Source organism: Staurois parvus, unplaced genomic scaffold (genome assembly GCF_062004578.1).
Source record: "Staurois parvus isolate SC_StPar_1 unplaced genomic scaffold, SC_StPar_1.0 ptg000298l, whole genome shotgun sequence".
NCBI classification, from domain to species: domain Eukaryota; kingdom Metazoa; phylum Chordata; class Amphibia; order Anura; family Ranidae; genus Staurois; species Staurois parvus.
The window spans coordinates 1,993,406-2,021,295 of record NW_028318094.1 but is presented as its reverse complement, the minus strand read 5'-3'; the positions used below and the strand labels follow the sequence as shown (position 1 = coordinate 2,021,295).

At 42.2% G+C, this 27,890-nt stretch overlaps 2 protein-coding genes across 2 annotated transcripts in view; one reads left to right on the top strand and one right to left on the bottom strand.

Annotated features, from left to right (window-relative positions):
• The window catches only part of G3BP1 (G3BP stress granule assembly factor 1), a 75,965-nt gene extending 74,932 nt beyond the window's left edge, over nucleotides 1–1,033 (bottom strand). Inside the window, exon 1 of the mRNA XM_089682802.1 lies at nucleotides 891–1,033. Within this exon, the coding sequence (XP_089538928.1) occupies nucleotides 891–970 (80 nt within the window). The 5' untranslated portion in view covers nucleotides 971–1,033. The remainder of the gene's footprint in view (nucleotides 1–890) is intronic.
• On the top strand, nucleotides 947–21,032 carry ATOX1 (antioxidant 1 copper chaperone). The gene is made up of 4 exons (XM_089682804.1): nucleotides 947–1,097; nucleotides 11,458–11,533; nucleotides 15,458–15,616; nucleotides 19,543–21,032. Exons 1-3 carry the CDS (start codon nucleotides 969–971, stop codon nucleotides 15,586–15,588), a joined length of 336 nt encoding a protein of 111 aa, XP_089538930.1. The 5' UTR covers nucleotides 947–968; the 3' UTR covers nucleotides 15,589–15,616; nucleotides 19,543–21,032.
• The last annotated feature ends 6,858 nt before the right edge of the window (nucleotides 21,033–27,890 follow it).

The following is a 27,890-nucleotide window of genomic DNA, read 5'->3' as shown; positions in this document are numbered from 1 at the left end:
TACGTATACAGGGGTGTGTACATGCAAGGATTGCCCCGCCTGCCTCTGATCTGCTCCGCCTCCATTTTTTTTTAGCAGGCCTGATTGGACCTGGAGGTAGGCGGGTGTAACATACAGGGGCATGTATACACGCAAGGAAAGCCTTGGCTGCAGATGATTGGCCACACAGGTGACCTCTTCCTGGTGGACGCACACAAGACCCCCTCCACATGGGGATCCAATCAGGGCCACCTGTCAGTTTTCCAGGCAGAAGGTCCAGGCATTCCTATGGACCATAGGATGTAAACAGACTTTTACACCCACCTATCTTTGGGGCCAATCAGGCCATTTAAAAAAAAATGGAGGAGGAGCATATCTTAGGTAGGCAGGGCACTCCTTGCATGTACACGCCCCTGTATGTGTAGCTGCATTTGATTGGTCCGTACAGGTGACCTGTTCTTGGCAGACTCATATTAAAGTTGGGCTCCTAGTCCAGTGAGGATAGGGCCCACAGACAAGTGTTTTCTCTGCGCTGATCTATACAGGTCAATGGAGCTGAGAGCAGGCTGGGGCCCGCAGCAGCCAATCACGTGTTGGCTAACATGTTCTAAGTTGAGTAAAGTATGAAGTTCGGAGTGTGATTGGCTCTGGCCCTCCAGTGTGTGATCGGAGGGCAATGCTGAGTGTGTCAGTGATCGCCCCTCGCCCCGCACTGGGGGAGTCCTCTGCACGGTAACCACAAGTCCCAACAAGTCACTAAACAGGAAAAAGAGCCCGCAGATAAAGCGGCCAACTTGTCCCCGGCCTGAGCATGGCGCTGCTGCTTAGTCCCAGCCCGTCAGCGGAGCCGCCATAGCCAGCCAGGACTCGCACACCGGACGAAGGGAGGAGACGACGAGCTGTGTACATACTTTGTGTCGGCTTCTCCCATGATGATCACTGTGTGCGCCTCAGCCTCACCATGTACACCACAAGATGGCAGCATCTTCATGTCCTATCAGCCGGGAAGGGAAGGGCCGCTCCCTCCTCCTCCTCCGTCATCACACAGGAAGCAGCCCGGATTGGAGGAGGCGGCACCTTCCGGAGCTGAGCTGTCAGTACACCTCCGCACCATGTCGGTAAGTGGGGGAGCTCCGGGCAGGAAATGGGGTTCATGTATCGCGGGGGGAGGGCGGCTCCCTCTCTGGGTGCACTCTGGGGAACCTGAATCCTCAGCCTGTCACCCCTCCTCCATACATCTCAGTCCGGCCCACCTCTGACACCCCTCTCCTACATGTACAAAAACAGCATTTATTGGCTGCAAAACGACTTGCAACCCTCATACATTTTTTGTTAGTGGAGGCCCTGGAGCAGGGGTGTCACACTGGCGGCCCTCCAGCTGTTTCCAAACTACAAGTCCCATCATGCCTATGTCTTTGGGAGCCATGCTTGTACCTGTCAATCTTGCAATGCCTCATGGGACTTGTAGTTTGGCAACAGCTGGAGGGCCAGCAGTTTGACACCTGTGCCCTGGAGAATAAAACGGTTGCATATTTTTATGTCACATGATATTTGCACAGCATTTTTGGGGGGATACACTTTTTAATGCACAAGAACCCAATATAATGCACAAAAACCCAATCTAACACCTAACGGGTAGAATATAAAAGACAATGTTGTGCAGAGTAAATAGATACCAAACACGCCACACTTTAAAATTGCACGGAACGGCGCCAAATTGCGGTACCTAAAAATCTCCATAGCCAACGCTTTAAAAGCCATTACAGGTGACTAGTTTAGAGTTACAGAGGAGGCGTGAAAATGATTTCTCTCGCTCTGATGCTCTCCGCGATACCTCATGTGTGGTTCAATCACCATTTACATACGCATGCGGGACCTACGTGCACATTTGTGCATGGGAACGGCTGCTCTAACTTTTTTTTTTAGTTTAATTTTATTTTTTTATTTAATCAACTGTAACTTTAAGCACTTTCTCTCTGGAAGATTTACCCCCCTTCCTGACCAGGCCAGTTTTTTGCGATACGACGCTGCTGACAATTGCGCAGTCATGCAACACTGTACCCAAATGAAATGTATGCCCTTTTTTCCTACAAATAGAGCTTTTGGTGGTATTTGATTACCTCTGCGGGTTTTATTTTTAGCGCTAAAACAAAAAAATACAGACAATTTTGCCTAGAGCTGGATGCCGCCAGTCACATGCATGCAGAAATGCACCCTGAACACAGAAATGTGGTGCGAACCAATCCTAAAGTAAAACTAAAGCAAAACTTTTTTGTTCTTTTGGATAGAATGGGTTATGACCCCTGTCAAAAATGTATATATATTTTTTTTTTTGCCATCTGAGTCCTATTGGAGAGATTTTCCATTGCTTCCTGTCCCATAGCCAAAACAGGAAGTGAGAGCAAATCTCTTCCAAGTGAGAAAATCTATGGTTTTCACCAGAACTAGTCTCCATATTGGAAGATTCCTGTTCTGGGGACAATCCAAAATTTGGGATTTTCTTTCACTTTTGGGATGCAGCAGCTCCACAGACACAGCCCCTGGTTCCAAACTGACAGTGTGCGTTGGGGACACGCACTCACATGGCTGTCAAATTGGGACCAGCTGGTGTATCCATGCAGCCGCTTTGTCCCCATAGACATGAATGGGACTGCCTGCATGGAACGTGTGTGCATTTCCTTTTAGGCAAAGACAGCCCATTGCACAGGTGTACACATGAATACTCCTGAGGCCTAAAGCACATATGATCCCAGAAACAATTATAGTGCAGTTCATCGGTGTTTAGATGTGGTGGCTGATCCTATTTCAGGTTTTTTGGGGGGTTTTTACCTCTGTATTTCACCTGATGATCCCACCAGTAATGCACTTCCTGACCTAGGGTAACAACATTTGCTGTAATTATGGAGGGAGCCATGGTTGTCACCTACGCTGCTCTCTTGATTTCCACTACAAGCATACACTATATTGCCAAAAGTATTGGTCGGCCTGCCTTTACACGCACATGAACTTTAATGGCATCCCAGTCTTAGTCCGCAGGGATCAATACTGAGTTGGCCCACCCCTATAACAGCTTCAACTCTTCTGGGAAAACTTTCCACAAAGTGTAGGAGGGTGTCTATGGGAAGGTTTGACCATTCTTCCAGAAGTGCATTTGTGAGGTAAGGCACTGATGTGTAATGAGAAGGCCTGGCTCAGTCTCCGCTCTAATTCATCCCAAAGGTTGAGGTCAGGACTCTGTGCAGGCCAGTCAAGTTCCTCCACCCCAAACTCACTCATCCATGTCTTTATGGACCTTGACGACTTAAGAGTTCCCTTCATTGGAACGAAGGGGCAAGCCCAACCCCTGAAGAACAGCCCCACACCATAATCCCTCCTCCACCAAACTGTACACTTGGCACAATGCAGTCAAGCAAGTACCGTTCTCTTGGCAACCACCAAACCCAGATAAGTCAGTTGGATTGCCAGACAGAGAAGTGTGGTCACTCCAGAGAACACGTCTTCACTGCTCTAGAGTCCATTGGCGGCTTGCTTTACACCACTACATCTGACACTTTGCATTGCACTTGGTGATATAAGGCTTGGATGGAGCTGCTCAGCCATGGAAACCCATTCCATGAAGTTCTCTATACACTGTTGTTGTGCTAATCTGAAGGTCACATGAAGTTTGGAGGTCTTTAGCTATTGACTGTGCAGACATTTGGCAACTTCTGCACACTATGTGCTTCAGCATGCACTGACCCTGCTCTGTCATTTTACGAGTTGCTGTTCCCATTTACTTCCACTTTGTTATAATAGCACTAATAGTTGACCGTGGAATATTTAGTAACAAGGAAATGTCACAGATGGACTTATTACACAGGTGCAACCTATCACGGTACCACACTTGAATTCACTGAGCTCCTGAGAGCGACCCATTCTTTCACAAATGTTTGTAGAAGCAGTCTGCATGCCTAGGTGCTTGATTTTATACACCTGTGGCCATGGAGGTGATTGGAACACCTGAATCACATGATCCCAATATTTTTGGCAATATAGTTTATCTCCTTTTTGTTTATTTGTATTATGTGGGGGACATTGGAGTAGGCCTCGTGTACACTAAGCATTTAGCCCCCGTGCCTGGGATTCCAGTGTTTCGGTGTGAGCGGAAGGCACGGGTGCACTGTCTCGCCTCACTGTCAGCAGCCTGCAAAAGTCTGAGAGGCTACAAAATGCAGCAGCTGGATACTGTAGAGCTGTATAGACTCCGGTATAAAGGCCTGGAACACAGACTACTTGTGATGGCATTCATCCCTAAATACATACTGCCCTAAGGCTCAGAATATCAGACAATCATAAAAAAACTGTTGCATATCACAGAAGTGTTTTGGTACAGCTGGTTCAACAACACATAGTACTTATGTAATTTGTGTGGCATTATTGAAAATGCTTTGATATATACATTAAAACATTTACATAGTCACCTTAAAGTGTTACTAAACCCAGGACCCTGCATTCACTATATCTGGTCTCCCACAGTACACAGAACATGGAAATGTAAATATAAACTACTAAATACCTTTTCTCATCAGCAGTTAGAGCAGTATTCCAAGCACTGGTTAAAGCTTGTGGGAGGCGGTTTTTATTTTGCTCTAGGAGGATGCAGAACCCCTGAGCTTTTTATGGACAGTGCTAATTGTCGCTGTGCTGATCACAAGTATTTCTTATTCAGAAAAACATAGCTCTCTTCACAAGTATGAACTGGCCCTCAGATGCAACAAATTAAGTAACCACAATCATAAAGACCGTATTACCCGCTAGCAAAAATACTGCTACAGGGCTGCGCAAAATCACGTGTATATATACATGATTTTGCATTTCTTGGTAGGGGGAGCGCGCGCCACCATTGACGGCTAGGGATGTCAATCACAGGGTCCCGGCCGGTGATTCCCCGCTGGCAGTCGCTGAGTATCACTGACAGGGGAGAGGTCTGTATGTAAACAATACAGATCTCTCCCCATCAGCTCCAGCACATTGCTTTGTATTGCTCTGCATAGTAGAGCAATACAAAGCAATGTGCTTACACGGTGAAACACAGCACACAGTTAAAACAACACACAGTTAACCCTTTGATCGCTCTAGATGTTAACCCCTTCCTGCCCAGTATCATTAGTACAGTGTCGGTGTTTTCTATTAGCACTGATCACTGTATTAGTGTCACTGGTGATGTCAGTGACAGTCCCCCCCCAGTGTCAGAATTCTGCAGTCCCGCTATAAGTCGCTGATCGCTGCCATTACTACTATAAAAAAACACAATTCCAGTAAATATACCGCCATTTGCTATAACTTTCACATAAACCAATTAATTTATTATTATTATTATACAAGATTTATATATTATTATTATACAGGATTTATATTATTATTATACAGGATTTATATAGCACCAACAGTTTGCTCAGCGCTTTACAATATAACGGGAGACAATACAGCAACAATACAGTTCAATACAAGAAGGATAGGAGGGCCCTGATCCTTGGAGCTTACAATCTAGGAGATTTACACGTATTGGGTTTTTTTTCCAGCAAAGACGTAGCAGAATACATTTTGGCCTAAATTTATGGCTAAATTTGCTTTTTTGCATTTTTTTTTACTTGACGTGTAATAGCAAAAAGCCAAAAATATAGGGTTTTTTTTTCTGAAAATGACCGCTCTTTTTTTGTTTATAGTGAAAAATATAAAATATTGCAGAGGTGATCAAATACCACAGAAAGAAAGCTCCGTTTGTGGAAAAAAAAAGACATAAATTTAATTTGGGTGCAGAGTTGCATGACCGCACAATTGTCAGTTAAAATGTGCCATAACGCAAACAATGGCCTGGTCAGGAAGGGGGGGTAAATCCTCTGGAGGGCAAGTGGTTAAAAAGTGTCCCCGAATGAATTGTGTACTCACATAACTAGTGTTGCCTGAAAGGCTTTTCTAGGAGGAAGTCTAGGAAAGTTTTTTTGCACCATTTTTAAAAGCTTCCTGTGTCCATAATGTTTTCTTGTGTTTCAACTAACTGTGGCAGCTGATCCGGTTTCTGTTTGGAGTTCAGAATGTGGGTCAGTGAACAGGAAGCAGGCAGGATACCAGACAGTGATGAAAAATACACGGCAGGGCAAAGACAGACAAAGCAGTTATTTGGGAGCGACAGACAAGGTACAGTTCTTTGAAGGCCACAGTCCTGTCTGTCTCATGTAAACAGGAACTTCATGAGGACAAAATAAGCAGTAAAGTGAAACACTGAACCCCCTCATGACCCGACATTGTAGTCAAATAATGGTCTGGTACACCTTTGTTTTAACCACTTCAAGTCCGGACACTTTCACCCCCTTCCTGTCCAGGCCAATTTTCAGCTTTCAGCACTATCACACTTTGAATGACAATTGCGCGGTCATGCAACACTGTACCCATATGAATTTTGTTTTAGCATTTTTTTGAGACAGATGAAACTTTATTTTGTGGTATTTATTCACCACTGAGATTTTTATTTCTTTGCTATATAAATGAAAAAGTCCAAACATTTTGAAAAAAAAAAGTGTTTTTTTTTTATAAAATGTGCAAATCTTTCTTCTTCATAAATCTTGGCCAAAATGTATTTAGCTATCTTTTTAGTAAAAAAAAAACAAAACAAAAACAAATTAGTTTATAACCAAAAATGATAATTTTTTTTTTTTTAATATTGTTTGTTTTTGTTACCCTAGCAGTGCAGTGTCACCATAGTGACACTACTACTTGTGGGGGGTGATGAAGGCTGTAAAAACAATCATTTCTCCTTCTCTCTAGGTGTATTCCTGCAGCCATTGAGAAATACTGTAAGAGCTGTGATTGGTCACAGCTTGTCACATGGTACAAAGCTGTTGTGAATAGCCTTATTCCATGTGACTTCTGTGATCATTCACAGATTTCACTAGTAGTAAGCAACGATGTCAGCAAGTGACATCTTGTTTACTACTATTCATGTGATCACTCATTGGCCAATGATTGGGACCTCACACAGAGGTCCCGTACAGCGATTGGTATTCGGATGACACAGCGGGCACCTGATTGCGGTGCCATGCGCTCTCAGGGAGCGCGCACAGGCAGTTAATGCGGGCACCGCTTATAAACAGCAACCCGCTTTGACACTGCTCCCGTCTGGCCGTTTATGTACATGGGCCGGACAGAAAGTGGTTAAAGCTGAAGAGTGCAACAGGCACTTACAATGCCTTTGATTGTGCTGCCATTGCAGTGAACCAATCACAGCAATATCAAGTATTTAGCACTGGTTGTGATCAGCAGCCAGCCCTCCCCTTCCTCTGACAACAGAAAGAGAGCCAATAGGATTGCTACTGATCGCTTCTACAATTTGACTGTTTAACCAGCTTATTCAGGATCTGAATCATCATGGGTATCATAAAGAGCAGACATCTCCAATTGGATCCATGCAACAACCTGGTAGCAGACTACAGGAGATGTGGTTAGGAGTACTCTCTGTGAATGGAAAAGGCCAGCGGTAGATATTTGATTATGTATTTACCTCTGCAGTTGGAAAGTTGCAGCAGTAGCTAGTTCTCAAGACCTTCAGCTGTAAGGCCCCTTTCACACGTGTGGAGCAGTCGGGTCCATTCATTTTTCATTTTTCAGGCAGACCCAATCAGAGCATCCCACCTGCATTTGATCCTCTAAAAACATCTAGTGGATCGAAACGGGTGACAGTTGGATGTAAATGGATAGGCGAGCCTTTGCATCCGACCGCCCATAGAGGAATGCAAGCTGTGTCCGTGTCTGTTCTGCTAAGCAGAGTGCACACCGACCTGTCTGCGGACAGATCCCCACTTCCTTTTAGCACTGATCACTATTAGTGTCACTGGTGATGTCAGTGACAGTCACCCCTTTTCAGAGTGACATAATGCCCTCTGCAGTCCCGCTATAAGTCGCTGATCATTGCCATTGCTAGTATAAAAAAAAAAATACAGTAAATATACCGCCATAAATGGCGAGGTTGTCGTTTACATCCGACCACCCATAGAGGAAGGCGAGCTGTGCCCGTGTCTGTTCTGCTAAGCAGGGCGCACATGGACCTGTCAGCGGACAGATCCCCGCTCTCTATTAGCACTGATCACTGTATTAGTGTCACTGGCGATGTCAGTGACAGTCATTCCCCCCCCTCCGTGTCAGAATGCCCGCTATAAGTCGCTGATTGCTGCCATTACTAGTATGAAAAAAAAGTAATTATACCGCCCAGGTCGTTTACACCCAGCTGCCCATAGCGGAAGGCGAGCTGTGTCCGTGTCTGTTTTGCTAAGCAGGGCGCACATGGACCTGTCAGCGGACCGATCCCCACTCTCTATTAGCACTGATCACTGTATTAGTGTCACTGGCGATGTCAGTGACAGTCATTCCCCCCCCCCCCGTGTGAGAATGCCCACTATAAGTCGCTGATTGCTGCCATTACTAGTATAAAAAAAAAAAGTAAATATACCGCCCAGCGATAGCTGGTCGTTTACACCCAGCCGCCCATAGAGGAAGGCAAGCTGTGTCCGTGTCTGTTCTGCTAAGCAGAGCGCACACGGACCCGTCAACAGACAGATCCCCTGCTAAGCAGGTGGATCCACTGGTGGAGTCTGCCCGTGTGAAAGGGGCCTAAATGTGCCCTATCACCTTGTCTTTTCTAGTCTTGGAGGAGCTCTGTGATGGTTGTAGTGAAATCTGCAAGTCTGTTATTGAAGAACTTATAAGGAATTCTATTTGATATGTGTGCTGAACATTTTTAGGGGGGTCCAGATTTTTTTTTTTTTCCTGCCCCTGAACTGTACTGTATGTTGGCCTATGTGTCCATGCATGCCATGGAGGAATTTAGAGGCAGAAAAAACTCAATACCAGCATGTCTAGGAGCAGTGGCATTGTGGCAGAAATAAACACTAAAATATTCTTCTGACCAATTAAATGAATTAACACCAATGCGCTTGATGTGCCTGAACACGTTACACACATTTACAAGTGGAAAGCTTTTTTTCTCTGCAAAACCCCCACTGCCAGGAGGAAAGGCATCTTGAAGAGATGGCCAAAGCATCCAGTGTAAATGAGGCTTTAAAACAGAATGTAAGGGAAATCTTTGGTCTTTTTTTTTTCTTTATATAGTATAAGTAAATGGAAAAAAAAAATGAATTTAGGTATACTATTATGTGTTTGAGCATGGCTGCTCAGGCCCAAGCTCTGCAGCCACATATAAAGCAGTGCAGGCTGTTTGCTTTGGCTGTGACAGAACAACAGATTGGTGGATGAGAGTACAGGTGCCTAGGGGTGGAAGCCCATAGAAGAGTCCAAGGTGGAAATGCAGAACAGAACTGAGGCTGTGGATGGGACTGCAGCATGGATAAGAAGGTGCAGATGGGGCTGCAACATGGAAAAAGAGGCTGTGGGCAGGGCCATATGGTTGCTATGAACATGTTTTTAGTTGTGTACTTTTTCGGTTTCTCTGAAGTTCCCCTTTAATATGACTTTGATAAATAAGAGTTTCTACACCCTTAATCCAGTTTTTCTACATCAGCTCTGGGGTAATTGCACAAACTGTTGTATGTTATCGCATTAATGAGTGAGGATCTGCTGCACCCAGGACTGAACATATGAAAGCACGACCTCTTGTTTCAGTGTCCTTTAATCTTAACATTCTGATACAAAACAAATATTTATTTAAAGACAACCTGTTCAATAACCCAACCAAGGCTTATCCTTCAAGTATATGTGAACCTTCACCTTGTAAAACAACACACTCAGTTTAAAATAGAAATGCATGGCAAAACAATTGTGTGTATATGTTAAAGAAAAATGGAAACAAATCTTTTTTTTTTTCTAATAAATGATCACATTACTGCTGTTCTCAACTGCATAATGGACATAGAGAGCTGATGGGGGACAATCAGCAGGTGGCAGAGAAACAGCAGCACACATCTTCCTAGTAAATGGCTATGCAACAGGTATGCCAGCGCCCGTCTGATCATTGGAGGACAGTACTCCCAAGTAAAATGCAATGACTCAAACTGACTACTCTGGGAAGGATGTGCTTTCTTGCCCAGTGTGGTCAGCTTGCAATAGGAAAGCAGGGGACTGGAAGGATCACCAGGAATTTCACTCAAAGGACACCATGCTAAGAGAACAGATTACTTTTCACAAGTACATGGTACAGCAGGCACATATCAGGAATAAGACATTTGGGGTAACAAATACTTTAACTCTCCATTTAACTTTGAAGCTGAAAATACACCTTCCACTCTTAAGTGCAATCTCTATTTTTTTTTTTTTTTTTATCATCTACCAATCGTATATAGTTGAAACCCTATGTAAACAGTGCATCACATTTTTAGCTAGTCAGGTAGGCTCTCGCTGTGCATAGCTCTTGGTAGATCTAAAGAGGATTGTTTAAAGTGATTTTTTTTTTCCAAACATGTCATACTTACTTGTTCTGTGTAGTGGTTTTTCACAGAGCAGCCCCGAACCTCCTCTTCTCAGATTCCCTGCTGGCTCTCCTGACTCCTCCCCCTTGATCCGTGCCCCCAATAACTGCTTGCTGTGGGTGCACTGGTGTGTGCTCGCTCCTGAGCCTCACCCTATGCATCCATAAGACACACAGTACCGCAGCTTGGCCCCTCCCCCTGCTCTCCTCATTGGCTCACTGGCTGTAATTGACAGTGGGAGGAAATGGCTTTCGCTGATGTGTCTCAGTCAATGAGGAGAGAGAGACCCAGGACAGCTGAGGCTCCCGTGCACAACGCTGAATTGAGAGGGGGCTCAAGTGAGTATTGTGGGGGGAGCAGCACACATTCTATGCATGAAGGTAAAAAACCTTCAGCCTTTACAACCACCTTAATCAGAATGGAGGGAGTATGGCCACGTTTTCTTGTACAATTGACTCTTACAGTGAATCTTAATAGCATATAAATGAAATGGGCAAAGCATGATATTTATTTAAAGTGACCCTTTCCTTTGATTATGCAGGAAAAAAAGCAAAAGGGTCACCTAACCCCTTTCCCCCACCACCCCAGCAGTATAAACTCACCTTCCTCAGACTTCCTCCCCAACCCTAAGTAACAGCACTGGGACAATCAAGAGGGACCTAGCGAAGTCACATGCAGGCAAGGGAAAGGCTCATTTTAAAGCCCAACCCTAGACATCTCCCAGATGTTCCAAATGTTTTTTATGCTTTTATTTTTTAGGGCTTCTGTTTATAATGCACTTTAGAACCAGAGGTGCGAGTAAAGGAACGTGTCAAAGGACACTGAGATATTGAATGTGTAAGAGGGAAATGTTGTGGGGGGGGGGGAATAATTGTATATTTATTTATTTTTACCAAGGATATTGTATGTATGGAAGTCCTGTTTTCATAATATGTAGAAAGCAATATCCACTTCTATGCTGAACCATGCAAAGAACGATACATGCCAGTGTGTATATAACATGTTGTTTTTTTTATGCTTTCAGAAACAGGAGTTTTTCGTGGACATGACCTGTGAAGGCTGCTCAAATGCTGTGACACGAGTTCTCGGCCGACTCCCAGGTATTGCGTGATTCTCTGTTAGCGTTTGCACTGTCCACCCATAAGTTATTCTCGTGGTATAGGCTGGTTTGTTGAGCCACCTGTTGGGATTTTGTATTTCATGGTGATATCAGTACTGATCACTCTTGAAATAGTTCCGGACTCGGTGCCAACTCACTGTGGCGTTTGTGTCTTTCTATCTATCTTAGGATATCTTTACTCTGCTACCACTTTCCTCCTAATAGGAAATAACAATAAAGCTGACACCTAAACACATCAATGGCAGGTTGGTATGTCGAATCTAAAAGATAAAACTAACAGTTCGTTTGGGAAACTATTCAGCCTGTACTAAAAACACTTGGTTTTAGGTGGGATCATCCTTTAAAATGATCCTATAAGGACAGAAATATGAAAGCTTCTATAGCTGATAACCGGTAACATGTTTATCCTGGCTTTTCTATCTAGTAAATGCAAGCATGCAGCAAGTCTCAAATCTGTCATGCATGCTTGCTTGAGGTCAGTGATTACTTTTGAAATGAAGGCAGGATCTGGGTCACAACATCCTAGCTTGCATATTTTGAAAACCCTTGTGCAAGCTCCCATATTTCTATCATGACCGGTTCTCTTTAATAGTTCATAGCTAGTTACTGATCGCCATTAGACATCGATTAAAATGTAAAATTGAGAATTCCTGTGCATTTGTAATGTTCTTTGTTTCATAATAGTGCAGAGAAGAATGGAGAGGAGTTCAAAGAAGCCAATCAGAAACGGGTTTTAAACAGCCTGTATTAATTCCTGTGTGAAGAACCTATGAATTCAGACGTATGATCCAAGTGGTACAGAAAAAGAGGAGTGCCAACTAAAATGTTTTCTTCATTAAACATCAAAAGGACAAGCCAATATGTTCTAATACAGCAACGGGCAAACTACGGCCCGCGGGCCGTATATGGCCCGGCGGACCTTTTAATCCGGCCCGCGGAGCTAGGCTCCCGCTAGGCTCCTCTCACAGTCCGCCGTGTGCCGGAGATCGCCGATCGGCTGCTAATGCCTGAAACTGGCACATGCGCAGATACGTCGAGGGGGACAGATCCTCATAGGAGACAGATTTTCATGCTACACCGGAACGACGCGGGAACACGGCGAGAGGAACGCGCGGAGCAAAGGTAAGTGAATTGACACAGGGGGGACTTGGGGACTTAATATGGGGGATGAATTAATATGGGGAATGAATTACTATATGGGGGATGAATTACTATATGGGGGATGAATTACTATATGGGGGATGAATTACTATGGGGGATGAATTACTATGGGGGATGAATTACTATATGGGGGATGAATTACTATGGGGGATGAATTACTATATGGGGGATGAATTACTATATGGGGGATGAATTACTATATGGGGGATGAATTACTATAGGGGGGATGAATTACTATATGGGGGATGAATTACTATAGGGGGGGTGAATTACTATAGGGGGGATGAATTACTATAGGGGGGATGAATTACTATAGGGGGGATGAATTACTATAGGGGGGATGAATTACTATAGGGGGGATGAATTACTATGGGGGATGAATTACTATATGGGGGATGAATTACTATATGGGGGATTAATTACTATGCTTACTATGGGGGAATATTACTATACTTACTATGGATGACACATACACATCATTCATCTACTCTTGGTCCGGCCCCCGGGTCCAGTATATGAACCCATTGCGGCCCTCAAGTCAAAAAGTTTGCCCACCCCTGTTCTAACAGATCCCCTGAGACCATCCAAATTTTTACCAGCAATTTTAATCCCTAGTGAAAGGAGCACATTATAACCCCCCAAATGCTTTGGCTTGTGTTTTTTTTTTTTAATGTTTTTATGATGAAATAAATTCTTCATGGCCTCCAACATTTTGTCTGAACCTCTTTGGTACTGCTCAGATTTCACCTGAAGACACTCAGAGGTCTCTTTGCTATTTGCCAACCAAAGACATAGAAACAATATGTAGATCATACCCAGATGATCCAGGTTAGGAGCAAGTTATTGTGCAAGTTATCAAAATGTATACAGCATATAAATTTGGTATGGTTCATCATAATGGCTTAAAGTGATTCTAAAGGCTTTTTTTTTTTTTTTTTTTTTTTTTTTTTTTTTTTTTAAATAACATGTCTGTTATCTGCTGAGTGCAGTAATTTTGCACAGAGCAACCCGGATCCTCCTCTTCTTGGGTCCCCCGCCGGAGCTCCGTACCCCTCCTTCCTGTCAGGTGCCCCCACAGCAAGCAGCTTACTATAGGGGCACCCACTGCTCCATGTGTCCATTCACACACGGAGCCGCAGCTCGGCCCTCCGCCCTCTCTTTTCTCATTGGCTCATTGTCTGTGATTGATAGCAGTGGGAGCCAATGGAGAGGGAGACCTGGAATAGCTGAGACTCCAGTGCACAATGCTGGATTGAGAGGGGGCTTAGGTGAGTATTAGAATGCATGAAGGTAAAAAAACCTTGAGCCTTTAGAACCACTTTAATTATAAGGCTTCTGGAATTGGTTGTGTGATTGGGAGGCAAGTCTGCAGATCAGTACCAGAGGTAGAATGAAGGTGAGCATGGCTGTATAGCAGCAGGTTTCTTTAAGGCCTCATGCACACAGGGCATTTTTACAGCTGCTTTTAGAGGTGTCTGGCATTTTTTATCCTGCCTCTAAACTCCCCTGCATGTTAGCCTATGTGTCCATGTATTTAGTGGCAGGAAATAAATGCCACTGCCAGTGCGTCCAGAAGTAGCAAAGGTTTGGCAAAAAAAACTGTTTGCACCTCTAAATGCATGTTAACCCCTTACCCTCCAGGCTCAAAAATATCTCCTTACATATCATATAAAAAGATGCACAGATGGAAAGTATTGTCATAGAAGGGTATGGCACGCAAATGTCATCCATTATTGACCTTTTTTCCATTCTCCCCCCCCCCCCCCCCCTGCACAAGTCTGTATTTTTACATGGGTGATTGCTTCCCTCAGTGTAATGTAGTCACAGCGTGGATAGATGATTTCTGACTTGAAGCAGGAAGGGTGGGGGTGGTTGGTTACACTTTTCAAGTTGCTTTCCACAAAGTGTAGTGTTTCTCTGAAATGTCCCAAGCTCTGCTTTTGTCCCTGTTCCCTGGCTTCTAAATCCTTTTTCTGAGCCATGAAACTATCTGTTCATAGTGAGTAATCGGGACAAACTGGAAACACAAGTAAATTTCTGAGCCCAGAACTCTTCATTACACTGTTGGATATTTGCCCGTACGGAAACTTCCTTATCACAGAAGGCTGGAGCAGTAGAGCAAAATGTATAGATGCTACTTTTCTATTTGTTGTATAGGAAACTCCAATCTGCAGTCTGTCTAATAGAGAAGTAGATCATGTGAGCAAGGGCTAGAAGCTCTGTTTGGATTGTAATACTGTCCAAATCTTTGTGGTGGGGAGGACCTGGTAAAGGGTTCTTAAAACCTCCTAGGGGACAATCACAGTATGTCCTCTGTTTTCTGGGTTGAATGATGCTGGGCAGAGAATCCTATTTCACATAGGTAGTGAAGGGAATCAAAACATGTTTCACCCTTATCCTCAAGCTAGGGTAAGCTGCAAACTGCTTACATCAAGACTGCTCAATATTAAGCCCAGCCTTCTTTTTTTTTTTTTTTTTTGTAAATACGCTTTCATTCTTGGGTCTTCTTGGAAATTAATGTAATCAGCCATTGCTGAATCCAGAGACTTTGTCCAACACCCCCCATCATTTGGTTTCTATACTGCAACGGCATATGAATGTCTTTTCTGTTAGGATCCAATATCTGAGAGATACCTCGCAGAGATAAAAGAACTGGTGAGTGCTTCAGCTTGGTAATATCTACCAAAAAACGAAAAGGACCTTCTAGATGGAAGCATTAATGTAGGCTTCTTTACTTTTTTAGATGTAAAGTATGAAATTGATTTGCCAAATAAGAAAGTGTTGATACAATCTGACCAGCACTCAGTGGACCAATTGTTGGAGACCCTGAAAAAGACTGGAAAAGCGGCAAAATACGTGGGCTGTAAAGATTAAAATACAGATGGAAAGGAACTAGCATACGGTAACTATTTTCATAGTGTTCATTGTGGTGCGCTGCATGGTCGAAAATGTTTCAGGTGTGTTTTTCCATGCATTAAGGTGGGCTTCCCTAATGCAGAACCCCTTAATGTAGGGAATTGTAGAGGCCAATGTTTTACTTACTTTACTTTTACTAACTTCTAAGTTATTTACCCAGTGACCCAGTACAAGTGTACATATATCAGGACTTCACAAGCTGTGAAAGCCAACACTGGCAGCTTTTAAATTTGTCCTACTAGGATTGGTTTTCAAATTTTCTGGGAAGCTCATTAACAGTGGGAGATGAAGGTAGATAAAGCCAATGATGCAGAGAAACTATATTACTCATTTTAAGGCAGTTAACCCCAGGGTGGATTTGATTTAAATCAAACTGATTTAAATCACGATTTAAATCACTAGTCAGTAAGGCTTGATTTAAATCCTAGTTTTCTATATAAAGACTAATTCTTGCTGGTATAACTTTAATATACAAGTAGATGAAGATTTTTAGAATAACAACTTTTCATATTAGTTTTTTTATCCCCAGTTTAATAGGTTAATCATTCATATTTGGACAACTTTTCTGTTGTACTTAGGAAGGAGAAAAATAATCATTACCTTAATAATAACAATTTAAATAGATTTATTCAACTGAAACAATAACATTCCAGCATATGTGATTTGCTTAAACATCCATGTTTGGTAACTAATTTGGCTAAACAAAATATATATATTTTAAGAAACTTAGACTGTCAGCCCCTTCCTCCTCACACTTAGTTTCACTTTCTTCTTGTGCAGATCTATTCCACTCCAAACAATCAGAAAAATATTGTTTCTATTCTATTCACTGAACTTCTTGAAACTTAGCACTGAAGGGGTTGATTCTGTATTCATAGGTTTGTAGAAGTTAGGATTAAGGTCTTTTTCTTAACTCTGTTCATGTTATAACATTTTTGCTGTGAAGAAGAGGCATGTGATCTCCGCTGAGTCAAATTCAGTTTTGAGAACTGCAAAAGTAAACCAATCATCTGTGATAATATCTTGTAGGCAGAGAAACTGCCCAATAATCTTACAAAAACCTCTGGAAGAGCATGACATTGTGAATGGATTCATGGCATGTATTTACCAAAAAAATTAAACCTATACAGCCTTATTCTACATAATTAAAAAACTAATCTTTATTTCATGATGGAATAACCTTTGGATGGTAATATATTTTCCTCAAAAAGCATTTTATTTAAAAAAAATCCGATTTAAATAAAAAAAATCTTTTTTTTTTTTTTTTTTTTTTTTAAAATCATTGATTTTTATCCACCCTGGTTAACCCCCTGCTCAACTGACCAATAGGTGCTTTCTTCAAGCAGTTCGCTACTTGCTCCACAGTCATAACCATCCAACAAAGAAAAAGTTGTAGTTACAAAAACACAAAACCACTAAAAGCAAAGGATATAAGCGCATACAGATCCCCGAATCCTATTAGCAAGGGGCACAAGATGAACAATAAAAAGTCCAATGTCGTAAGTGAGTCCATATAGCACTGGGCAAGCTCTTTTAGCTTTAGCAGGCTCTGTGTAGAAATAAGGAGGAAATAGGCGCCTTTAAGTGCAGTATGGTACAGTATTTATTTGGAAGCAATGTAAAACACTCACATAGCATTAAAATAAGGTAGGCTCAAGTAGTAAGGGTGATAGCTGTGTCCTCGCTGCACTGACCACGTCCGCACTGCTGGAGACTGTAGATGTCACAGAAAAGCCAGCTGGCATGTGAAGTCTCAGAAGAGACCATGGAACGCAATGTCGGCGTCAGCGTGATGACGTATGGGAGACCAGCATGCAAAGCGAAGCTTTTCAGAGCATGCACTAAACCACTAAGAGCGGTAACCCGTTCCCTTCTCAAAGCTTGAGAAGGGAGTGCACTTCCGGCCTTAGTGGTTTAGCGCATGCTCCGAAACGCGTCGCTTTGCATGCTGGTCTCCCATACGTCATCACACTGACGCCGACGTTGCGTTCCCATGCACTCTATAATTACATGCCAGTTATTCCAAACAAAACATTCATAAGTTATAGTACCCATACAATCAGTAAAAAAAAAGGCACTGTTTTTGTGTTTGTACAGACAAATTTAATGGTACAGTAGCGTAAAGGGAACCTGTACGGAAAGAAATCTTGGGGCTGCCTTTACAGACCTTTTTCTGAAAGTGCTAGATTCTTGGCTATCTCTGATTTTCAGTGGTTTCTGAGACACAGACCAGAATGGGAGAAAAAAAACTTCAGACCTCCTAATTGGCATGCTTGCTTCAGGACCATTACTATGAAAGTACTTGAAGTCACTGGTTCAGCATGACCGTTATGGAACTTGTAATTACAAGAGGAAAGGTCAATATTGATGACCTTAATATTTCTTCATTACAGCTTTTTTTAAGCAGTCGATACCTGGTTTGGCATAAATTACAGTTTAGAACCATCTGACCTTTTGCTTCCTAAACTCTTTATAACTTTGTTGCAGTTCTGTTCATATCATACCCCCCCCCCTTCTACAGAGTATAATTTGGATATTTGGAATTGGCATCAATGGCACACTGTTCATTCTTTGGTATGTGTCGGCACATCACAGACTCCTCACTACTCCAGGTATATGCCAGAGATGAGTAGGGGCAAGGAGCAATGACATAGTGTGGTTATTAATGGATCAGGATTGCACAGGCTGGAGGGTGCTAAACTGGTATGTAGCTTGCATCGGGTAATAAAAAATACCTACATACATTTATGCACTGTTTTTTGTTTATTCAATTCTGTAAAGCTACTTAAGATAATTTTATACCTTTTTAAAGTAAAACTAAAGGCCAAACTTTATTTTTGTTTTGGATGGAGGGGAGATGGGTTAGAACACCTATCAGTTTTTATCGCTGTGTATGCCCCTGTTAAAGAGATTCATCCTCTCTATTTGTAGTGTTTACCATAAAAGTAAAATAAAACCCCACATTTTGAGCTGTCCCTAGAAAAGTAATAGAGGGGAAATCTTCCAATGGGGACACTAGTTCTGGTGCCCTGGGGGTACCCAAGGTATTCCCTTATTTGCAGGGAATTCCTCTCACTTCCTGTTTTCGCTATGGGACAGGAAGTTAAGGTAAATCTCCCCAATGGGACACAGAAAAAAACAATCTTACAGGGTTTATAACCCTGTCTTCTCTATGCAAATTGAGCAAAAAAAAGTTTTGCCTATAGCTCTACTTTAAAACTGAATGTCATTTATATTTCTAAAGGGAAAACAGTACACCTAGATGGTTAGTGTAAAAAAAAAAAAAAAAGCCTGTATTTTTTTATTGTGCACTGCTTAGCACTATTGGCTGCTAGGCTGGTCAAATACCTGCAAGCCAGTTCATCAATAACTGTGCAAGTCAGTCTAATGTTTTATGTAGTGAAGGAGATAAGGACATTTTACAGTGGGAAAAAAAAAAACACATGAGGTGCTAGAGGGGTGTGACCATATGTTAAACCAACAAAATTCTCAATTAACGCTCTTTACACTGCTGTAGATCCTACTTCTAGACAACTTTTGCACAAAAACAGGGATTCTATGTTTGTATATGTTGCGATACATGTTCAAGCTGGCCAGCTTCTTTAAAGTCCAGGTCTGGAGCTCTCCTCCAACTCTGCCAGTTCATGGCATATTGGCACTGTCCATTAAAGGTCTATTAATGTCTGCTGTAAGGAAGTATTTCTCATTTTGCAGTAGTGTAAGAGTAGGGACTGGCCAGAGAAGGATTACTTTGAAGAAGATGGCCAGCATGTGTGTTGTATGTGTTAAAAGAAATATTACAGCATGCTTTTTAACATTTTTATCTGATAAATTAAACATTTTAAACCGATAAATTAAAGAATTCAATTAAAGAATCCTATGGATACTAACTGTTAACTATATTTCCCTTAGAATGACGTTGAAGCTGTGTGATTGGGATCAGATCGCATTCCATGAAGAATTTTTCCCACAATCGTAGAGATGACTCTGAAGAGCACATGCCAGGGACTTACTATGTGCCTCTCTTTAAAATGTTTTTTTAAATAGAAATTGTCTGCGTTGTCTACAGCCAGCAGTTGTATTCAGACTGGAAAATTCCAAATCTTAGTTGGCATCTTAAAGTTTGGCTATGACTGGTCACTGTTGACCACACAGGGAGTTCCTTATTAAGATAATTTTTGTAAATGGGAACCAGTTTCCTATACATATCTCCATAACACTAACCTAGATAATCTGATCATCACTAAGATTCGGTTAACAGATATTGTTAAGCCAGTTTAGCATGTATCTGTCACCTTTACAGCAAAGGCACACATTTTTTTTTTTAAGGAGACTTGCTTTAATTAAATGATTTTATTGAAAATAGTGACAAGATAACTTAAAGTGCAACAGAAGAACCTCTTGCCTTTCTAAGTGGAGTGCTAGGCCTGTGAGGATGCCTGTGTATGCTTCAGCAAATTGTACATGAGTAGGGATTGAATGTTTGAGGTATTATGGGGAGGAGACAGGGCCTGTATCTGCTAGGCTTGTATGAAATACTTTCCAATTTAAAACAAAGCCCATCTCCACTTTTAACAGCACCTACTTCTTTTAAATATTCTGAGCTGGAGCCTATGTAAATTCCTCACCAGCCCACCTATAGTTAAAGCAGTGAGAATAGGATGTCGTAAAAGGAGTAAAAAGAATTATGTGCTGCATTTTGCAGTGCATCATGTCACTACTTTAAAGCCCAACTACTCCCCGACCACTCACCCAACAGACCTGATGCAATGACTCTTCCTCTTCGGTTTTATCATTGAGGGTGGGTGGTCTTGAATGATGAAGCAAGCAGCACTGAAGTGGTGACATTAGCGCCACTCTTTGTATCAATACACTGTGAGTGGAGAAAGCTGTACCCAGGGTGGCACCTTAATGCTATAGTGAAATCTCTAAGGGTAGCCATACCCAGCTTGGATTTCAAATTATTCCTGTTAAATCTGGAATACAAGCTGGGGGTGGCCCTGTTGACACCACTCAGCTTGACCAATATTAATTAAAAATTAGAAGGAGCCAGGTGGAAAATTGTCAGCCGAACAGTGACTGCATCCAGTCAGATGCAGTTACTGCTTGGGTATTATATACAACAGCCAGCAATGCAGATTCCCCCATCCATGCTGTCTAGTGTGGATGGGGAAGTCAAGTGAGAAATCCACAAGTGTAATTTATAGCAGCAGTCCTAGTCAACATCTTTTGAAATGTTAGCCTACCCCCTAAAATTGGCCTCTTTTGAGTTATGAAGGAAAAAGGTACACTTTAATTGCCTTAGTTGCCTTGTTTTGATATGTCTCCCAGTTAATAAAATGTACATAATGACTGTAAGGGATGCTGGTATTTTTGTAGTAATAAATCAATTACTAAATGGAGTGTGATTAATTTTTTTTTTCATCATTTCTGTGAATTCGAATATAGGGGGGCTTATGTCAGAGCTGTCAGAAATGGAACTTAAAGAAAACCTCCATTTTTAATGGGACTTCAATACCAAAACAAAACGCATATAATTGCCTCCATATGAAGTACTTACCTCTTCTGCTGCCCAACACTGTTTCAGTCAAGAGTCAATCTTCTGTTCCCTCCACTGCACTTAGTGATTCTTTCTGCTGCCCCTACTGTTGTCCTGGGAAGAAGGAAGGGATGCCTATTCATTCATTTATTTATTTAAATTTATTACAGGTACTTATATAACACCATCAATTTATACAGCTCTTTACATACAGTGGAGGAAGTAATTATTTGATCCCCTGCAGATTTTGTAAGTTTGCCCACTTAAAAAGAAGTGAAAGGTCTATAATTATTATCATAGGTGTATTTTTATATAATAGAGACAGAATATCAACAAAAAATCCTGAACAAAAACACAATGCAAATGTTATAAATTGAGTTGCAGTTCAGTGAGTAAAATAGGTATTTGATCCCCTACCAACCAACAATAATTCTGGCTCCCACAGACCAGCTATGTGCTCATGTGGTACACAGATTAGTCCTGTCAATTTAAGAAGTTGCTCCTAACGATAACGTGTTATGTGTATAAAAGACACCTGTCCACATAATCTTTCTTCCATTCAAACCTCTCTATCATGGGCAAAACCAAAGAACTGATAAAGAACGTCAGGGACAAGATTGTAGACCTACACAAGGCTGGAATGGGCTACAAGACCATCAGCAAGGAGCTTGGTGAGAAGGAGACAACTGTTGGAGCGATTATTCACAAATGGAAGAAATACAAAATAATCAACAATCACCCTCAGTCTGGAGTTCTATGCAAGATTTCGCCTCATGGGGTAAGGATGATCATGAGAAAAGTGAGGGATCAGCCCAGAACTACATGGGAGGAACTTGTGAAAGATCTCAAAGCAGTTGGGACCACAGTCGCACAATATGCTGCCATGGATTGAAATCCTGCAGCACCCGCAAGGTCCCCCTCCTCAAGAAGGCACATGTACAAGCCCGTCTGAAGTTTGCCAATGAACATCTAAATGATTCAGAGAAAGATTGGGAGAAGTGCTGTGTTCAAATGAGACCAAAATTGAGGTCTTTGGCATTAACTTGACTTGCCGTGTTTGGAGGAAGAGCCAATGGATGGGGCCATGTATTGTAAAATATTTTATAAAGACCTTCTTTCCTCCACACTGTAGATGGGTCGTGGGTGGTTCTTCCAGCATGACAATGACCCAAAACATACCACCAAGGCAACAAAGGAGTGTCTCAAGAAGAAGCACATTAAGGTCCTGGAGTGGCCTAGCCAGTCTACAGACCTTAATCCTCCATAGAAGAAAAATTTATGGAGGGAGCTGAAACGTTGAGTTTACAAGCAACAGCCAAGAAACCTTAAGGATTTAGAGAAGATCTGCAAAGAAGAGTGGACCAAAATCCCTCCTGACATGTGTGCAAACCTGGTAACTAACTACAATAAACTTCTTAACTCTGTGCTTGCCGACAAGGTTTTCTCCACCAAATTCTAAGTTTTGTTTTACTTGGGGATCAAATACTTATTTTACTCACTGAACTGCAGCTCAGTTTATAACATTTGTATCATGTGTTTTTTCTGGATTTTTGGTTGATATTCTGCCTCTATTATTTAAAATACACCTATTATAAACATTATAGACCCTACATTTCTTTGTAAGTGGGAAAACGTACAAAATCTGCAGGGGATCAAATAATTATTTTCCCCACTGTATATATTGTACATTCACATCAGTCCCTGCCCTCAAGTGTGGGAGGAAACCAGAGTAACTGGAGGAAACTCACGCAGGCACAGCGAGGATATGCAAACTCCGTGCAGGCAGTGTCGTGTTTGGGATATGAACCAACGACCCAAGTGCTAACCAAAAAGATACCATCTAGTACCTTACCTTAGGAAGCCCACTATGCCAATAGGGGTGGCCTAAATTAACATCTTTTTTCAGAGTACAAGTATACAATAATCACCTATTCTGTAATGATGCTGGATAGGTCACAACTGTCAATATGGGTTTTTTTCATGCAAACAAGAATTGAAGGTAACAGTTGGGAAGTACTTCCAGTTTATAAACAGGTTTCCTCATCAAAGAATAAACAATTCACGATTATGAAAGGCACCTCAGACTTGTGGTTATTAAACATAGTGATTAGGTATTTGGTAACAATCTAACCAGGCACTAGATAACATGGTTTCACTGATTCTGGTAATAGGATTTCATGGTCACTGATGGCATGGGATTATGGGAAGTACAGGTGAAACTCCAAATTTTAGAATATCGTACAAAAGTTTATTTATTTCAGTAATGCAACTTAAAAGGTGAAACTAATATATGAGATAGACTCATTACATGCAAAGCAAGATAGTTCAAGCCGTAATTTGTCATAATTGTGATGATTATGGCTTACAGCTCATGAAAACCCCAAATCCACAATCTCAGAAAATTAGAATATTGTGAAAAGATGCAATATTCTAGGCTCAAAGTGTCCCACACTAATCAGATAATTAAGCCATAACACCTGCAAAGGGTTCCTGAGCCTTTAAATGGTCTCTCAGTCTGGTTCAGTAGGAATCACAATCATGGGAAAGACTGCTGACCTGACAGTTGTGCAGAAAACCATCATTGACACCCTCCATACGGAGGGAAAGCCTCAAAATGTAATTGCAAAAGAAGCTGGATGTTCCCAAAGTGCTGCATCAAAGCACATTAATAGAAAGTTATGTGGAAGGGAAAAGTGTGGAAGAAAAAGGTGCACAAGCAGCAGGGATGACCGCAGCCTGGAGAGGATTGTCAGGAAAAGGCCATTCAAATGTGTTGGGGACTTTCACAAGGAATGGACTGAGGCTGGAGTCAGTGCATCAAGAGCCACCACACACAGACGGATCCTGGACATGGGCTTCAAATGTCGTATTCCTCTTGTCAAGCCACTCCTGAACAACAAACAACGTAAGAAGCGTCTTACTGGGGCTAAAAAAAACAGACCTGGTCTGTTGCTCAGTGGTCCAAAGTCCTCTTTTCTGATGAGAGCAACGTTTGCATCTCATTTGGAAACCAAGGACCCAGAGTATGGAGGAAGAATAGAGAGGCACACACTGCAAGATGCTTGAAGACCAGTGTGAAGTTTCCACAGTCTGTGTTGATTTGGGGAGCCATGTCATCTGCTGGTGTTGGTCCACTGTGCTTCATTAAGTCCAGGGTCAATGCAGCCATCTACCAGGAGATTTTGGAGCACTTCATGCTTCCTTCCGCAGTCGAGCTTTATGGGGATGCTGACTTCATTTTCCAGCAGGACTTTGCACCTGCCCACACTGCCAAAAGCCCCAAAACCTGGTTCAATGATCGTGGGATTACTGTGCTTGATTGGCCAGCAAACTCGCCTGACCTGAACCCCAAAGGGAATCTATGGGGAATTGCCAAGAGAAAGATGAGAGACATGAGACCGAACAATGCAGAAGAGCTGAAGGCCGCTATTGAAGCATCCTGGTCTTCCATAACACCTCAGCAGTGCCACAGGCTGATAGCTTCCATGCCACGCCGCATTGAGACAGTAATTGCTGCAAAAGGGGCCCAAACCAAGTACTGAGTACATATGCATGCTTATACTTTTCAGAGGTCTGATATTGTTCTATGTACAATCCTTGTTTTATTGATTTCATGTAATATTCTAATTTTCTGAGATTGTGGATTTGGGGTTTTCATGAACTGTAAGCCATAATCATCACAATTATGACAAATCACGGCTTGAACTATCTTGCTTTGCATGTAATGAGTCTCATATATTAGCTTCACCTTTTAAGTTGCATTACTGAAATAAATGAACTTTTGCACGATATTCTAATTTTTCGCGTTTCACCTGTATAACGGCATGTTGCTTCCCTGCATCACACAGTCTGGCTTCTGTGGCAGAATTGCCTTCATGGCATTGATTATAACACACTTGTCTGGTCGCTGTTATCAAGGCCACCATTCCAGTTCTGATTATGCAGCAGAAATTTTGGATTTCAGTCTGCTTTACAAACTAGCAGAGCTGCATTGTTTTTTAAACAGTATTTTATAGTACTGCTTTAGGCATTCACGCGGGGCATTTTTCATCTTTGCTTTGTATACAAGGTAATTGCCCTAAAGCTGAGCATTTTTAGCTTTGCATACAGTGAGGAAGGGCTATGTCCTCACTGGGGGGTTTTGGTCACTTCCAGGCACACTGACAAGACAAAAATGAATTTTACCCCTGTTATGAGCTCTGGGCAACCAGCTTGTGGAGGCTGGCATTTCTTATTGAATGCACAAATTCCATGTAGTTTTGGCAGCCTTCTTGACCCAGATGTGCCTAAACTGAAACTACACTGCATGTAGTGCACACTGCGCACCACAAAGCAAAAATAGTATTTAATTCATTTTTAATATACAAAAGAAAACTCACCCATCCATCTATGTCTCCATTTTTTATTTTGCTGACAAATCACTTTGATAAACATCCCCCTAGCACTTCTGGCTGTGGCCATCTTGAGTAAGGGCAGATGATTCATGTAGCATAGACTTTCTGGAATCCATCTGTCTTTAGTTTAGGCATACAAGCTGGAGGGTGTGCTTAGCTGAGAAAACTCCTCCTCCCCTCCAGAAGACATCTGGGATATGTGACATCATTTGTCTAGGCAAGGAATCAGGAAGTAACTGAACAAACATAAAAAAAATAGTTTAAAACTATATACAGTAAATTCTATAAATATGACATACTTTCCTATCTATTTACTAAGGCCAGCAGTATAAGGAGTAAAAATCGTCAATGTTGATTGAGAGAGTGAAGTTCCACTTTGAGGCTAGGTTCACACCTATACAGTTTGCGTTTGATCCGTTTCTGCAGTGCGTTTTGCATTCTTGCACATGCGTTTTTTGACACGTTTTTGCTCCGATTTGCAGGGTTTTTTTTTTCATCAAGTTGTTGCTGGGCAGAATAAAACGCAAAACGTATATCAAAAACGCATCAAACAAACACTACATGCTTTTCTGCAGCATCTTCATTGAAGTCTATAGAACCAAAAACGCAACATTTTCTGTTTAAAAAAGTCCCTGACCCTTTCCAAAAAAAACACCAGTGAAAATGCGGAGATGTGAACCTGTCCCATAGGAAATCATGTTCAATGGACTGTAGTGCCCAAAATGCAGCGGAAAATGCATAGGTGTGAGCCTAGACTGAATAGCAGTTTCTGTCTTGTTCGGTGCACCCACAGTGTGGGATTAGGTCAGGCACTAGGAGCAGTGTTTGGAAGAAGTACCCGAAGGAAATGGTAGGTTTCCCCTTACAGGGTAACTATTCTGCCAGCTTCTTGGAACTGTTCCTCACCATCAGCTGGAGAAACTGCAAGGACTTTGGGGATCTCAGTAATTTGGATACCTCCTCCAGGGTAAGTGCTCCTCAAGCCTCTGTTAGACTTTCTTTGCTGCCTGAAGCACGATATGCATTTGGATCACTCTTCAGCCAGCAATAGTCAGGCAGTGGAGGTGTTGTATAGCCTCCTCACTGTCTGTGTTAACCCCCTAATTTCCAGATAACGGCATCGCAACTGCATGTGTTGTAGGTGGTTGCAGCTCTGCACCATTGCCCGCTGAACGCGGTGTACAGTTCCTGCTGTCGCTGTGGCATGTGTACACCCCCAGCCGCTGCCTCAGCAGCAATAGGAGGGGGGATTAGTAAAAACGTGGGGTTTTATCACCTCCCAACCACAAGTATAGACATCCCTTCAGGCATTCAGTGGTCTGTAAGCTCATAGTATATTGCTGGTGAAAAGTGCTTTGTTGATGGGTATTACCATTCTGCTTGAATAAGTGTATAACCCACATACTGTATATGGTTCAGTTTCTATAAACTGCCTTATTCCTGTGCTCATTCAATTTCTAAAATATAAAGTAACGCTTAAGTGTTGACTCTTCCCAGTTCCTGGGTATGTGGGTTAAAGGGGTTGTAAAGGCACTCTAAGTCTGAAGGTAAAAAAACCTTCTCTGTGCAGCAGCCCCCCTAATTCTCACCTAAGCCTCCTCTCAATCTAGCAATGTGCACTGGAGTTTCGGCTATCCCAGGACTCTCTCTCCTCATTGGCTGAGACAGAAGCGAGAGCCATTGGCTCTCACTGCTGTCAATCACAGCCAGTGAGCCAATGAGAGAGATGAAGCAGAGCAGAGCTGTGGCTCCCTATGTGAGAGGACACGGAGCAGCAGGTGCCCCCATAGCAAGCTGCTTGCTGTGGGGGCACCTGACAGGAAGGAGAGGCCAGGAGCACCGGGACCCAAGAAGAGGAAGATCTGAGCTTCTCTATGCAAAACCACTGCACACAGCAGGTAAGTATAGACATGTTTGTTATTTAAAAAAAAGCCATGAGAATCACTTTAAGCTCTGCCTGCATGACTATTTTCCATGTGAATACATTGAAAAGACTTACTCTGCCCACTTTTAGGCAATCTCTGAAAACCTTTCTCTTCAGAGAAGTCTAACCTGCTTTCAGCTAATAACCGAATCTCCTATTTCTCCCATCAGTCCATCCCCCACAACTGTTACCTTTTGTACCACCAGAACCTTCCCTCTTACAGTTGCAAGAAAAAGTATGTGAACCCCTTGGGATTACGTGGAGTTTTGCATGAATTGGGCATAAAATGTGCTCTGAACGTCATCTAAGTCACAACAATAGAAGAACACAGTCTGCTGAACATAATAATACACAAACATTAGATGTTACCATGGTTTAATTGCACATAACATGTAAACATTCA